Raw genomic sequence first — 16217 nt, 5'->3', positions numbered from 1 at the left:
ACCAGGGCAGGTAGAGAAACACTTGGGCCTTAGAGTCCATTACTCTTCAGTGTGGAGTTGTTGGGTGAAACTGATTATCCTGCAAATCTGTTTGAAAATGAAGAGTGTACCCACATTGTGTGCTTAAAGAAAATCAATTGCAGAGCAAAGCCTGAGACAAAATATTATTTTTTTAAATTAGTATGGTAACTTACTATTTTACTATCATCCAGAAAAATCATTTATTGTATTGGAATATTCTCTGTGTCTGTGTGCATATACAAATGTGTGAGCATGTGCGAGAGCGTCTAAGAGAAACACACAGTAAAATGGAAGAAGACGAGCTATGGGAAAATATCCCGATAGTAAACACAGCATTCTCTAAGCTGCTGCACATTGTTGAGGATGCTGACAAAGAGAAAAAAGAAAGAAAAGAAAAAGGAAAGAAACACATCCTTGTGTTTCCCACCATACATAGTTTTAGCCTGCCCTAAAAAATTACATTAAAATGAATTCTTTCCTGCCACAAAATGGAAGAAAGTTACATTTTGGTCTGTCTGAATTTAGAACACTTGACATTTTGTGCATGGTCCCAGCATAAGAAGATGCAGTGTGTCCTTTGGGCACGTTTTGCTTACATGACAATACCAGAAATATATATTAGCTGCAAACAGTAATAGCAGTGCTTACGGCTTTGTATGAAATATTGCCAAAAATGTCAAGTGCACTCCTAATCTTTTTTGCCTTGGCATTCAAATTCAAACTTAATATAAGTTACTTCTTTTATTTCATTATTTTATAATAAGGTCCTGAAACTATTTTGCTGTTTCTTTTAGTAAGAATGCTTTTCCATTCTAACATAGACTATAAAGAGTTATCATAGATAAAATCAAAACCCTATTTTAAGCAACATACTAAAAGGTAGAATGCAGCAGTCAAAGTAGAATTTAGTCATCATGCTAGTATTATAATATTTGTAATATAATGCTTTCCTTGCCAGACCACAATGAAAGGTCTCAGGTAAATTTTTTAATACATATGCATTAATATATAATATTTATGCTGGTATGTAATATTTATACTGTTGCATTACTATATATAAATTTAATTCTCCTTAAATACTGACAAAATTAATATTTCTGCATATATATACAGATTTATTTGTTCATAAATTAGGTCAGTGCAATTTACTACAACATGATTAGATTTCATAAAATCTAAGCAAGAAATCTCTTACTTCTGACTATGTTTATCACTTTATTTGTATTTTGATAGAAATTACTGATACAAAGGAAACATTACAGTTGTATTTTTGAGAACTGTGCACACTGCAGTTTTTAAATGAATCCACTAGACTTGAGATTCATTTAAAAATGTATCTGCTACTAATGTTTTGTTATAGCCAAGCTAATTTTATGCAACTATATGTGGTTTCTTTAGAAAGTCATGTAGAACTGTTTGGATTCCCTTTACTGTACACTGAGATCTGAATTTAGAAACATTTGGAAGTTTTTTTTAAAGTTTTTCGGAAAACAATTCTTATTGTATAATCTTATAACTACTATATTTCTTATGCTACATTCATACTTAAATCTTGAAATAAGTAGTCACTAGTAATTTTTCCCTTAGTGGGTTACACGTACATTTACAAAATATAATTTACAAATTTATAAATTTACAAAATATATGAAATCCTAAAGGATCTCTTGGATTCTGGCAAAAGAAATGTTTTTAATGGTATAGTAAATGCAATGGAACTACGCCTTGATATAGTAACAAACTATTATACTAATCCTTGATACATGAACAAAATGTGCTTGCAAAATGAGTATTTCAGAGGTGAAGAATTAAAATGAGCATTTATTGCCCAATTATTAATATTGAATGGTTTAACTTGAATAAAATGCTTTGCTTTAATTTTGTGAATTGTTTTTATTGAATTGGATTTCAGAAATCATTTTATGATATGAAATAAATGAGGAAATATATGTTCAGGCATTTTATTTATTAGCAATAATTTGCTAAAAAATTCAGAAATTTTAGTATTTTCCACCATCAATAAATGTGCATTTTGGAGTCAATGTTTTGAGTGGCATTTTAAAATCTGTGTTTTTTTTATTTTGCCATATGACAAAGCTATCCAATATCAGTTTACTAAAACTAACAACTTCAATCATGCAAAAGAGTAAAGTAAGATAAACAATCCCAAATATAATTATATCTGCTTATATTTATATGCAGGAAATATTGTTAAAATAATTACATTCATCTTTGCAATGGTGCCGATATTAACCTACAAACTAGCTGCAGATACATTAATTTCTTCTCTTCAAGAATCTGTGGAGTGTTATTTTCTCCATTTTAGCTTATGGAACAAATTCATCTATAATTACTTGAAATGATTATTTAATGACAGTATGAAGCAATGTAGAAAGGAAGAAATGGTTGCTTTCAATAGAGATTTACAAATGTATCCTCTGAACGAGTTTTAATCCCACTTCTGTGAAACAGCGATATAAAATCATATAAGTTTATTTTCTGTGCAGAATCACCTAGAGTATGCGGAATGACACTTAAAGGGAATAAAGTAGCAACAGTGGCTTATTTTCTGAAGCAATCTTGACACTAATGCTAAATTACAACTTGGAAACATCTAGCGTTTTTACCTTTATGAGAAAGGGCTTTTTACATATTTAACATAATTCTGGGGAAAATAAACTGGAATTATGTATAAAGATATGTACACTATAACCAAGGGGCATTTATTTTCCCCTGTAGAATACTTACAATGATTTTTATTGCCACTTTGCGTCATTTTCTAAAGGATATAAAATACAGCCAGTAAACAAACTAGACTTGAGATTTAAGGTGACAGCCTCTCCTTCAAAAGCAATATTCAGATATTTAATCTTAAGAACATTGAATATTTTGCAACCAACTAAAGTATACTTTTGCAGGAATGAAAGGGCTGCACACTTGGTTTCTAATTCCCCCAGCTGTGGTGATGTACCATGGCCTCATCTCCCCAGTTCCCACCATTGCTCACAGCATAAATCCAGGATTGCCCCCTTGCTCAATGGACCACTTGAGAAAAATATATAAATAAAGCCTGGACTTTTTTGAGAGGCAAACCATTTTTTCTCTAAAGTGCTAATATCACGAAGTGTTGTTATTACAACTAGCACTATTGTGGAAATCTAGAGTTTTTACCTATATAGGAGACACTGTGCCTCTCTTGGAGACTTCTGTGCTTAGAATGTAGCATGACAGAGAGGAGGACTTCCACTGCCTTCCAGAGCTGCGTGGGTCTCACGGGGCCTTCAAACGTTGATGAATTAGGACTATGGAATACAGAAATCCTGTGAAGCCTGCAAAAGAAACCCAAATTTCCTTCCTGAATGTTCTGTTCTGTCTGTTTAATCCTTTCTTGTCTCCCTCCCCTCTCTCTCCCTCTCCCCCCCTCTCTTTTGGTCAGGATCATAATGATTTTCACTGGAGCTTTAGTGGTCATATATATTTCTGGCATTTGGATGTGACCCACCTCACTAACTCTATTGTAAATAATCATCAATTCAGTATTTCCAGGGTGACAGTTGAGGATACATGGCCCCTTGTTAACAAAGCTTCTTTCCCAAGTTCGGCTTTAGTCAGAAATTTTCTAAGAAATTCAGACACTTTTTTTTTCATACCCAAGAGGTGTAAATAAAAAAGTGGGGGGGGCATATGTTCTATATGACCCAAAGATCTTTGTCTGTCTCTGTAGGCGTCATTGCCTCGTCACTTGGCAGGGTCTGTGTTTGCATATCATTGGTTCACAATCATAAATTGAAAATAAACAGTACCATGGCAAAATCCTGAGTCAGGCTCATGGTGGCTTTAGCATTGGTCACATAATGTGCCGGAGTCAGATTTTTCTGGCAAAGCTGATTCTGACAATTTTTCACTCTTGTTACATTTGTGGAGGAGCAGAAATCAGAGTTCTTTGCTGTAAACTTTTCATCTTATTTCTGAAAAGCAGATCCCAATAACGGAATTTGAAAAGGATAACACTATATGAAGTGCATGTATATATGTAAAACGTATATATATACATGAATATGTATGTGAGATATAGATTTATGTGTCATTTAATATACTTTCACTACCACTCATATGTACATATTCAAATTGTTCTCAAAAATGTGATTTTATTACTCCTGCTGTGAGTGAAAAGTTTCCCAAGCATTTTGGCATCTATTTGACCATGTCCACACCATATCTTAATTAGGTAGGACTCTATTTGAAATATAAAAGTTCACAGAACTCACAGTTCACTGTCCTTTTCTGCTTTAAAAGTACCAACTGACTTTCCCACTTAAGTTTCTTTTTTTTCTTTAGTATGGCACATTAAGTAGTTTATTTTGAGATCAAACAGATTTGGAACCTCTGGCTAGCAAACATTTTTCCCCTTAATATGATCGATAAGTAATATGTGTAATATTACTAGCCTATATTCCAGCACACATGAAAACAATTAAGTATAGAGACTGAAGAAACATAAAACACTCTAGAAACTCTTCATAATCTCATTGCAGCAATTAGAAAGTGAAGTGCATTGTACAGAGTTAACTTAGAAGTAACTGCTAGGAGATATCTTTTGTGACTGACTTAGGACTAAATTTGTATCCTCTTTTACTCACACTGCTGGGCCAAAGTATTTGTGTTAGGCACACTCCTCAGTCCTCCGTTGTGCCTTTCGACTTCCCATAGCTGAGATAGCAGGTGTACACTACCACATCCTTCTCTTCATTGAGAAGGAATCTTATAAATTTTCTGCCTGGGTTGGCCTTAAACTGTGATCCTCCTTATCTCAGCCTCCCAGGTTTCAGGGGCTGCTTTAGGAATGTATTTTTTTTTTTTAGATATTGTGTGCTGACAAGTTCAACAATGACAAGGAAATAATGACCATGAAAGAGGCAAATTAAGAGAGCCAGGATAACCCAGAAGACCACCTGACCCCAATGACACGCATTGAGTATAAGAATGCTTACCCTCACTTTCCTTCCTCCAAAGCACTCTTTCCTTAAGGAATTTACATGAATAAGACCAAGTAAGAAGACATCCCAATAATTAATATCTTAGAAAATGTAGTGACTGGAGTTGTTAGTCTAACTTTACTTGTCAACCACAATGAAACATTGTTAAATCACAGAGAAATTTAGGAGCAAGTGACCTTGTCATTTTGAATGAATAATTTTATATAAGACTAACTGCCTTCCAATTTGACATCTGTTATATGCATTTCAAGAGTGCAGAGTAGAATCGGCACAATGGATCTAAGTACAAGGATGTCTTGAGAGTGACACTAAAGCTCTAGAATCAGAATTCTGCTTTATGTTATCGGACTTTCTAGATAAGAAAAAAAGAGCTGGGCTGGGAGTTTGGCCTAGTGGTTAAAGTGCTTGCCTAGCATGCACGAAGACCCGGGTTCGATTCCTTGGTACCACATACATACAAAAAAAAAAGCCAGAAGTGGTGCTGAGGCTCAAGTGGTAGAGCTCTAGCCTTGAGAAAGTCCAAGGACAGTGCTCAAGCCCTAAGCCCAAGCACAGGACTGGCAAAAAAAAAAAAAGAAAGAAAAAAAAGAAAAAAAGAGCTTACGATTGCATCTCAACAAATAACTTGGTAGACAGAATGTTTCACGGCAAGCTTAGATTTTAAAGGTACAGAAACAAGGATGGGAAAATGGATTATAATAAGGAATGGCAGATATAAAAAAAGAATAATAGAGAAGCAAGTAAAGGAAAAATTCTGTATTTCAAGAAGCCATGGAAAGAGCAAAAGCAGAATCCTCATCAGAGTTCAACTATAATTATCCTCTTAATGTTTCTTAGTTACAAGTGTCAAATATCTGAAGTATTTCTGATCAAATATGATGGGTGTTTACTCACAAATAAATGATCACAGTCTTAAGGAAAAAATAAATGAATGCTAAGACAGAAAATCATAAAATCTTTTTATTCTACCTAAGTGTTGTTGTTGTTGTTGTTTTGCTAGTCCTGGAGCTTGAACTCAGGGCCTGGGCACAGTCCCTGGACACTTTTTCTCATGTCTAGATCTCTGCCACTCAAGCCCCAGCACCATTTCTGTTTTTTTCTGTGCATGTGGAATCAAGGAATCGAATCCAGGGCTTCGTGCATGCCAAAGGAGCACATTACCACTAGGCCACATCCTGGCCTCAGTGTTTATTTTTCTTTAAGTGCTTTTACTCATCAACAGCAATTATTACCAGAAGCAAAAGACAACTCCCAGAATATTAGCAAATCTTTGCCAGCTAGCCAGCCAATGAACTCGGAATCAGCCAAGATATCTAACAGTAAATGAAGAGATAATGAAAATTTGCTGCTATATATCATGGAGTAATACTCAGTCCTAAAGAAAAATGAACATATATTAGTTGAGAGAAAAGATGGAATGGAAGATAATCATGTTGAGCAAGATAACCAAACTCAAAAGACCACATATAACTTATTCTCTCTCATTTGTGAAACCTAAGCATATAACAAGGGAGATAATAATGATAATTAATAATAATAATGATAATAATAATAATAACGGAGCATGAATTTAAAATGGGATTTTCTGGGGAACAGGAGAGAAGTAGGGGGGAATAAGAGAAGAATACTGAGTAAAGAGAAATAAATTACTTTATGTATGTGTAGTGTGTGGATATACATGTATGTGTGTATGTACATGCCTGACTATACGTCTATGTGAACAAACATACACATAATAAACCACAACACTGTTTGACAAAGGGGGAAGAAGAGAATACAATATAGAGGAGAGGTTGAACTTGTTCAAGTTACCTTATGGGCAAATATATTATTATCATAATGAAAATCCCTTGTGGTATTAACATATACTAATTCATAAAAGAAGGGGGAAAACCTGTTAACTTAGTATTTCTCAGTGTTTGCCTGGTGCTACTGCAATATTCCAGCTTTTAATATTCCTACTGTTCTCTCTTTTGGAAGGAGGTTTTCCTCACCCTCTACCCTCTTCTCCACTAGCCCACCCTGGAGAGAAGCTTTATGATTGGCTATCTATATGATTTATGGGCTCATTAGGAGATGGAAGAGTAGTTGTAGAAAGAGAAAATGGATTCTGTAACCAAAGAAGTTGTCTGATAAGCACATGCCTTGGTTACTATCCAGAGAAATTTATTCAGTTTGCAATTTATATGTAGATGTGGCTCTCTGCCTTTCTCACGTGGATGGCTTCCAGTTCAAGAGGTCAAGTTCTGGGGGAAAGCTAGTCTTCAGCTGAATGCTTGGAAATGTTCGATATCTTCAAGATGTGGAGACGTATGAAGTCAGCAGAATTGGGGATTATTACAACCAGGGCCAGAATAAACTGGAACCGCGTGGGACAAGTGAAACAGGATGTTGGCATGGCTGTGAATTGTGCTCCAGAAAAATTAGTCTATGGCGAAACATCTCTAGAGACAATGAGTTCCTATTAAAAAGAATGTTTATCCTCTGTGTTCGCCACTGAAAGTTTTCCTTCTCTATGCACTTCATTAAACACAAACTACTCAGTACAAAGCAGAGCATCCTGCCTTTTTTTTTTAAATTCTGCAGTTGAATTCTGCAGATGGGAGGGGTGATCACTTTTATGATATATTTCAATTGCTAATAATAACCCTGTGTTTTGCATTACTAAATATACAGCACTGCTCCTTTATATTTTTGACAGAGTTGTTGTAAAAATGATCACAAAGATCAGAAATGGAACTAACCCCGGATGACTAAATAAAAAGTGTTAGGAAATTTAGAGGCTAGCATGTCATTTTAGGGCATATTTCAGACATTATTTTCTTTTCCATGAATGGTGGGGGTGAATAATGGACTTTGGCCATTCCACCTTAGTACTTTTCTTTTTTTGCAAAATGTAATACAACATGCATTCATTTCCCACCACTTTCCAGGTGTTCGGTGACGTCAGTGCCATGAACATAGTTCCCCGTGAAGTGGTCACAGCCATTGAGCAGCACCTGAGTGAGATAGACACTGTATGGGAAGAGTCCTTGGTTACTCAAGAGAAACTGAAAGGGTCCATTGAAATTAGAAGGTGAATAAACCTTTCATCTGTGGGTCTATGCCATTGCATCTACGAAGCTGGAGCCACCCAATGGTACTTCCCTTTTGCTTTCTTTGTGCTCTCTCATGGATACAAGTCACTGTGAGAAGACTAAACCCACAGTTATTTGGGGCATACCTGCCCCCTTCTGATGAGAAGGAAGACAAGAAAGGGGTAAAAAGCAAATGGCATTGGGATTCTACAAGGAACAGACAGTGCGTGGCTCAACAGAGTTCAAGTAAATACAACAGAAGTTCAAATCTAGGTCCACCCCATCGGGGCCTGATTCTGAATATCTTAGATCAAAAAGTATGTACTTTGCAAACCAGTTTATCAGAGTGACACAAGTTTTATTACTATGGTTTGAATTTTCTGTGTTTCCCCTTGAAATTCCTTCTAAGAAAAAAAAAAAAAGGTGAATTTTCCAGCTCCTGAAAGAAAGGAAAGGTTTTGTTTTTCTTTTTAAAATCTTGGTCATATCATCTTCTAGACATTATTTCTTGTATGTGAAAACAAAACAAGGGCTGGGAGCATGGCCTAGGAATACAATGCTTTGCTAGCATGTATAAAATCCTGGGTTTGATTCCTCGATATTACATACAAAGAAAACAAAACAAACAATGACAAAAGATTTTCCAGTAGAACATTTATCATCTGGGAATGTGGTCATTTAAAAAATGTGTCATTTTATAAACACAACTTAGAATAATGCTAGGTACTTTATGGAAGCTCAATAATGCTTGCTTTTGGAGCCAGGTGCCAGGCTTATGTCTAGCTTTTCAGGAGGCTGAGGTCTCATGACTAAGACAAATCTCCAAATAGCCAGCAGAATGCCAGAGGTAGAAATCTGTCTCCAGTGGCAAGTTCTGTCCTTATGTGAAAAAGCAAAATCAGAGACTCTTGAGTTTAAGCCCGGGTATTGGCACAAACATGCTGTGTTGTATTCTCATTTATAGTATAAAGTCAAACAAACCAAAATGAATCAGGCCAGATATATTACAACTTATTCAATGATAATGGTGTATTAGCAGAAAATATTCTGAAAAAGAATAAAGTTATAGTAGAATGCAGATTTCTGCGTCTTTAAACATTTTTCATCTGATTATTAGGTCAAGCTGATAAATCAGGTTTGATCAGAAAAGTGTTATGGTAAATTTTAAATGTTTGCAAAGATTCCATTTTCTTAAGTGAATTAGTAGTAGTGCATGCCAGTTTTGTAGTCCTACCCTGTCTCTTTATATTTCCTTCAGTAAAACTGAAGACCCATGAGGGCAGGTATTGTTTTATGCTTTATTTATTATTATTTTTCCAATTCCTAGTAGTATATTTCAAATAGTTGCTCAGTAAGTTTTGTGTGATGCAGAATGAGTCGATACATCAAATTTTAGTTAAATTTCTGCTTAATGAACTATATGAGATTGAATTAGAAGAATAAAAGAGAGGTTATCAATCAATGAATTTTCCTTCTTTTTTTCTTTCCATGTGTCCTTTAGGAAATTGGTGGCCTCAATGGAAGAATGCACATAATTAAGGAGGGCAATATTTTCTGCCCTCAGAAGGATGCTCAGGGGCACAACTATATTTTCTTTTCTTTTCTTTCTTTTTTTTTTTTTTTGTTAGTCATGGAACTTGAATTCTGGCCTGGGCCCTGAGCCCTTCAGCTCAAGGCTAGCGCACTCTATCACTAGAGCCACAGCATCACTTACAGTTTTCTGGTGGTTAACTGGAGATAAGAGTTTCATGCCTGTGGTGGCTTTGAACCGAGATCCTCCGATCTCCTGAATAGCTAGGATTACAGGCATGAGACACCCACATCCAGCACAACTGGATGTTTTAAGCAATTCATATCTTAATGCATAATTGCAAAGCATCAGTGTTTCAATATTTTAAAATCTAAGTTTGTGGAGATTTTGATGCTGGTATTGCTTTATATTTCTTTCTTTTTTTACCACTGAGTTTATCTCAACCAAATATTAATGAGTAATAGATTCAACATTAGAATTTGTCTTGTGCTGTTATAATATAGTAGTACCGATGTGTTGACTTGCTAACAATTTTGTCATGATTATTTATTTCCCTTTGGAAAGAACTTTCCTAATTTTCCTGGGATCAGTGCTATAACTCAGAACCACTCTTAAATTAGATGGTGGAACTCCATTGATCTGAATTCAGTAATCTCAAGTCAGGGCTTACATGTCAGGTGTCTGGAAATAGCGAACTACTAAGAATGATTTGCTGGCCATTTGGGAAGAATGAGAGAGAGGTAGGAGGGGAGGGGGGGCGAGAGAGAGAGAGAGAGAGAGAGAGAGAGAGAGAGAGAGAGAGAGAGAGAGAGAGAGAGAGAGAGAGAGAGAGAGAGAGAGAGATTGAAAGAGGGAGAGTTTTCACTGTTTCCAATTACAGGGCCGAAACAAGCAATGCAGTGGTCAAATGTGGACTGCAAAAAAGTAGGTATGGACAGCAGCCCCTGTGACTGTCTTCAGCAACTCCTCTCTGCCTTTCCTCACAATCATGGAGATTTTTTCCTCTGAAAAATCAAGACTCTGATGACTTTTCACCCAGTTCTCCACTCAGCTTCAAGTCTCTGTCCAAGTCTCTGGGACTTCTGCAATAGTCTCTCCCCAGTTTTCCTGCCTTTGTTCTCTTGCTTCTTTGCTTCTTTGACCTACTTGCTAATGCAATCCTCTTAACATAAGGCAGGTGGTGGGGACTCTGTTGCTCAACTTCTCCCTTCCTTTAGCACAGAAGATACAGTTCCTACAAGTCACGATCTGCCCCGTCACTACCTTTTATCTCATTGACAGATAATATCGCCCTTTATTCTCTGGGCTCTATCTTTCCTTTTTCTTGTTTCCCAATCATATTGATCTTTTTAGCTGGGAAAACCACAGCAGGTTTTTCATTTCAGTTGTTATCTACACAGGAAAAATCTTCCCCAAAACTCCACGGAGCTCTTTCATCTAGTCAGTGTCTTAGTTCAAATGTACCTTCTTTAAGAAATAACACTAACACATCTATTGAAAAATTACACCTCGTGCCACCCCTCCCTGCAATGCGATAGTACTAAATCTGAGAGTCTCTTTTCATAGCCCCATACTTCCTAAATTTTGTGTCATTTCTTAGGTGATTCAATTTAAGTCTTTTTCTTATGACAGCTTTAGACTTTATCTGTTTAGCCACTGGAGATCGGATTCTTGAAAGTACCTGCTTATAAATTTTCCCTGGGAAAAATCTCTACCTCTATTTTAATACCACCATCACTACAACAAAAACAACAACAACACACACATACAACCCCTAAGAAAACTCATTAAAATCTTTTTAAGAGTCATGATGGTAGCTGGATGATGGTTTTCATGACTATAATTCTAGCTAGTCAGGAGGCTGAGATCTGAGTGAGGCTCATGATTCCAAGCTAGCCAGAGCAGACAGGTCCCTCAGACTCTGATCTCCAATTACTCAACCAAAATCCAGAAATGGAGCTATGGCTCAAGTGGTAGAGCACTAGCCTTGAGAAAAGAGCTCAGGGGCCATGCCCAGGTTGTGAGTTTAAGGCCCATGACTGGAACAAACATTCAAAACAACTACAACAAAGTGGAAGAGTTAAGAAAGTTGTTAATAAACAATCTAATAGATTCCTATATACTTAGAATTAGCAAAACATGTGTATTTCTAGAAATCTCTTTGTTTAGAAAGCATCGAATGTGATTCTGACAAACTTGTAGATACATGATAACAAATAACATCAATAGTACAATAAAATAATAAATCAGGACAATTTATACTAGGTACTAATATCTACAATGTCAACAAAAACTTATTTTTGATGTTATTTCTGCATTTATAAATATGTATATACATTCTAATTTGCATCCAGAGAAGTAGCATAACACATATTCAGAACTAATTCATGAAAATAACAGATGTGATGAGCATTTAGCATTTATATTAAAAGAACATATGTGTGAGGAGATGTTTAAATTATTTGTGGACCAGAGAGGAAATAAAAATTGCAATCATAAGCTATTAGGAAATTAATGGTAATGAAGTAATTAGAACAATATTTATGAAAGCTTATGAGATGTAGCCAAATTTGTGCTGAGATAGAAATACTTTTGTTGTTTAGAAATGAATCAAGAAACTAGAAAAACATAAAATGGAAAAAAAAACCTCCCAAACTAAAAGGTATTAAAAAGTTAGAAGAATGTTTAAAATTAATTTTTGAGTGCTACGACTTGGTATTTGGCCTTTGAAGCAAGACTGATAAAGAAGAAAGAATTAGGATATTAGAATATTAGGAACTAGAAAAGTGTAATGGACCCACAGATAGATGATATCAGAACTTTGAAATGTAATATTCTGGTGGCAAATACAAATCTATTAATAGTACCAATACTAATCAAAAGAAAGGTAATTTATTTGAGAAATTTAAAATTCATAAATAATGCAGAATATTTTAAAGGCTATTTGAGAAGAAAGTGGGCATGGCGATTCATGTCTGGGGAGGAGGATTCATATCATGGGAAGAGGACTGTGGTCAGAGGTTAGCCTCTAGCAAAATAAAAGTTTGAGACCTTATCTAAAAACATTAATTAAACAGCATTCTGAGCATTCACGCAGTGAGAAAAAAGGAGGTCATTCTTAGGAGTGGATCACAATGGCTCTATGGTTATGTGCATATGATCATATAAAATGATGCTTATTGAAATGAACTCCAAGAAATGGGAACAAGAGGATTTTTATTATAGTGTTTGAGGGCTTTTCTTTTCTTCTTTACTTTTTTCATTGTTTCATTCCCTTCTGTAGCTGTTTTTTTTTTTAATTTCTGCATCCTTTGTCTTCTATATAAATTTGTCTGATTTGAAGAGAGGAAAAAGGAAACAGAAACAGCAGGAGAAAGGGTGAACCAATTCAGCAGTGAAATGATGCTGGAAATGAACTATACAACTTTGGCGTGGGGGAGAAAAAGTCAGGAAGGGAACAACTTGGAGAGAATAAGAGAAGGGGTGACACCACTCCAAAGGAAATATACCCATCACCAGACTTACATAATAGCGATTCCTCAATACCTTTGTACATTACCTCTTTAATAAAATCTAAGCAAACAAACAAACAAAAAAAATGGGATGAGATCATGGACCAAGTGGGCAGTGCACCTGTCTGGAAACTGCCATTTCCTGAATCCACAGACATCACACACACACACACACACACACACACACACAAATAAACAATAATAAAATATATTAGAAAATGTCCTTCAGAAACCATTGAGACTGAATTTGTGTCTGATTTAAACAAAACCATTGAGATAATGATAAATCTCATGTCATTTAAGTTATTCCAAATAACTTAGAAAATATGTACCTGGATGATAGGTTTCTTTGCTCTTGATGCAATTAAAATGTATATAGGTGTAAATGTATAATATAGATGACATATATTAACAATTATACAAAGTTTTTCACATCATATAATTTATAAATGAATATTAGAGAAAATGTAAACAGTCAACAATAGTAGACTGGTGTAATAATTTAGAGCTCATTCTATCAATGAAACCCCTTACTCTCCTTCAAAGCGAAGGATGAATCCTAACATTTTAATAGCATGATACATTCACTGTCTTCTTATTACAAGATTGGAATGGATTCCATGGGCTTTATTTATCTCAGTGGGCAGAGTTCAGCCATGTGGCCCAGAAGACAGTGAATGGCTGGAATAGTCTTCCTAAAAAGAAGTGACTTAATGCAAAACTTGTATTTGTTTCTCTAATGTTATATAATAAAGGCCTTATGTAACTTAAAAGTACAGTTAGGAAGGGATGACATTGATCAACATGCATTGTACTTATAACCTGACTTGTAGAATTATACAATGACATTTATACAATGACATAACAATAAAATTTTAAATAAATTAATAAGTGCTTTAGTCTTTTCAGATCACAGAATTCTCAGAACTCCCCAACTCTCCTGGTATAACAGGAAATCAACTATAGAGGATACATTAATAAATGGAAGTGGCTGTGTCTGATGATGTGTGGAGAGAGAGATTTAGCCAGCTATTCAGTTTGCTGGCTCCTTGCTGGTACATTTCATTGTTGTTTGCTATGCTTCAATTATCAACTTAAAAATATCTTTGTTATATCTATGTACTTTAATTATTGAAGTACATTCTTATTACAAAAGTGCATGTATATTTGCATAAAGATGTACTCATCACTCTCTATATGCAAATAATAAGTAAATCATTGCATTAAAGTAATAGAAGATCTATATCAAAATATTTACCTTGGTTATCCCTTCTTTGTTTCATTTTATTTACCATGTGTCTACATGTTCTAATATTTCTATAATGTCCATGAAAAATATATAGAATTTAAAGGTGAGGGGAAAAGAGGAGTGAATGCATTCTACAACTTGACTGGTAGGTTTTATTGTTCTAAACATAATTATAAATATATATATGTATATATCTAACTGCATAATTTCAGAATACAAGTAGGGAACTCAACTGAATTAAGCAGAAAGTATAACATTAGGTATAACCTAAGTATAAAAATGCCATGTTTTGTATGAAGAATAAAATGGTGTTATCATAGCAAAATACCCGAGTGAGAAGCTTTTATTTTGGTTCATGGTTCCAGAACCTACAGACTGGGATTGCGTGGTTCCATTTCTTTAGACCTACGGGTACAGCAACATATCGCCATAGGAGCAAATGATAGAGCAAAGCATAAGGAGTTAAGAAACAGAAAAGGGCTGAGACTTGAGTCCCAAATTCTCTTTGGCAGACACAATCATAATGACCTAAGGACATCCCACAAGGCCCCACCCTTTAAAGGGGCCTCTGTGTTCCAGTGATTGTTGTCCTTAATGTACTATGTTATCTCTCATCTCATTTGCTGTCCCTTGGTTATCTCATATTGTTATAGTATCTCATTTTGTTATCTGATATATTGGATATATTTGTATTTGGTTATTTGAAATTGGATAGGGAAGGGGGGAAAACAAGATGAGGAGTGGGGGTGGGGGGGAGGGAAATGGGGACCAAGACATGAGAAAGGGTATCAGTGTATGTGAATTAATGCACCTTCTATCTAGCAAATATAATGTAACCCTTCTATTAATTACAATAAAAATATATGAAAAAAAAGATCAAGCTGATTTCATTTAACACATGGAATCCTGGCCATGGATGCAGATGGCAATTCACATATTATAAATGTGTCAGAACATACATGTAAAATATATATATTAATATTCTTAGCACACAGTGATAGTTGAATAAATACCTAGTGAGTAAATTCATCTATTGATTAGAAATTGGTTCCTTCAATTATTTATTTGTTTATCTATTTATGTACTTCTTGTGTTACTACTAGGCTTTGAATTCAGTGCCTTGTGCTTGCTAGACAGTCATCTGCTACTTGAGTTGTTCCTTCAACCTCTTTTTCTTTTAAATCTTGAATAAAGCCTCTCCCTTTTGTCTGAGACCACCCGGACTGAGATCTACCTATTTACACTTCTGGTGTAGATGACATGACAGGTGCACTCCGCCATACTCAGCTTTTTATTGACTGAGATAAATTTTGCACAATTTTCTACTAGAGCTGAGCGTAAGACACAGTCCTTATTTCAGTCTCCCTGATAGCTAGGATTGAAGACAATATATCGAGCCAAGTGTTTGGAAGATGTGGTGATTCAATTTGTGGAGAGACATTTTTTTTTTATGTAATTAGTCAACCACATCAGCTTTTTCTGGTGTTTTCATCTCTATGTTGAAAATGTTTTCAATCATAAAACCAAATTTTTCTATTCTATGTTTACTTTTAGAGTTAAAAATAGTAATTCCTAAATAGCAATACTTAATAGAGAATTATTTACTCTTTTTTCCCACTTAGTCAGTTCTCTCCAGACAATTAATTCGTTTTGTTTTATTTCATGAAGCAAAGAGGAATTAAATTTTGCCCCTAACTAACCAGACCAACTACACTATATCTGCCCTCTATAGGTTTGTGTCAATAAAGACTCTCAAACCCTCAGGTCAGATAATCAGATGTATGATAATTAACTGTATGAATAAGTATTGTGTTATGCAAATAAACAATGCAG

At 35.1% G+C, this 16217-nt stretch overlaps 1 protein-coding gene across 1 annotated transcript in view; it reads left to right on the top strand.

The window, feature by feature from the left end:
• LOC150048474 (uncharacterized) overlaps window positions 1-16217 on the top strand; it is a 264112-nt gene that overhangs the window by 234053 nt on the left and 13842 nt on the right. Inside the window, exon 19 of the mRNA XM_090355280.1 lies at window positions 7949-8091. Within this exon, the coding sequence (XP_090211406.1) occupies window positions 7949-8091 (143 nt within the window). The remainder of the gene's footprint in view (window positions 1-7948; window positions 8092-16217) is intronic.

This window comes from Megascapheus bottae, chromosome 22 (assembly GCF_031878675.1).
Source record: "Megascapheus bottae isolate mThoBot1 chromosome 22, mThoBot2.hap1, whole genome shotgun sequence".
Classification (NCBI taxonomy): Eukaryota; Metazoa; Chordata; class Mammalia; order Rodentia; family Geomyidae; genus Megascapheus; species Megascapheus bottae.
The sequence above is the reverse complement of the archived record's forward strand: the minus strand, read 5'-3'. Positions and strand labels throughout refer to the sequence as shown.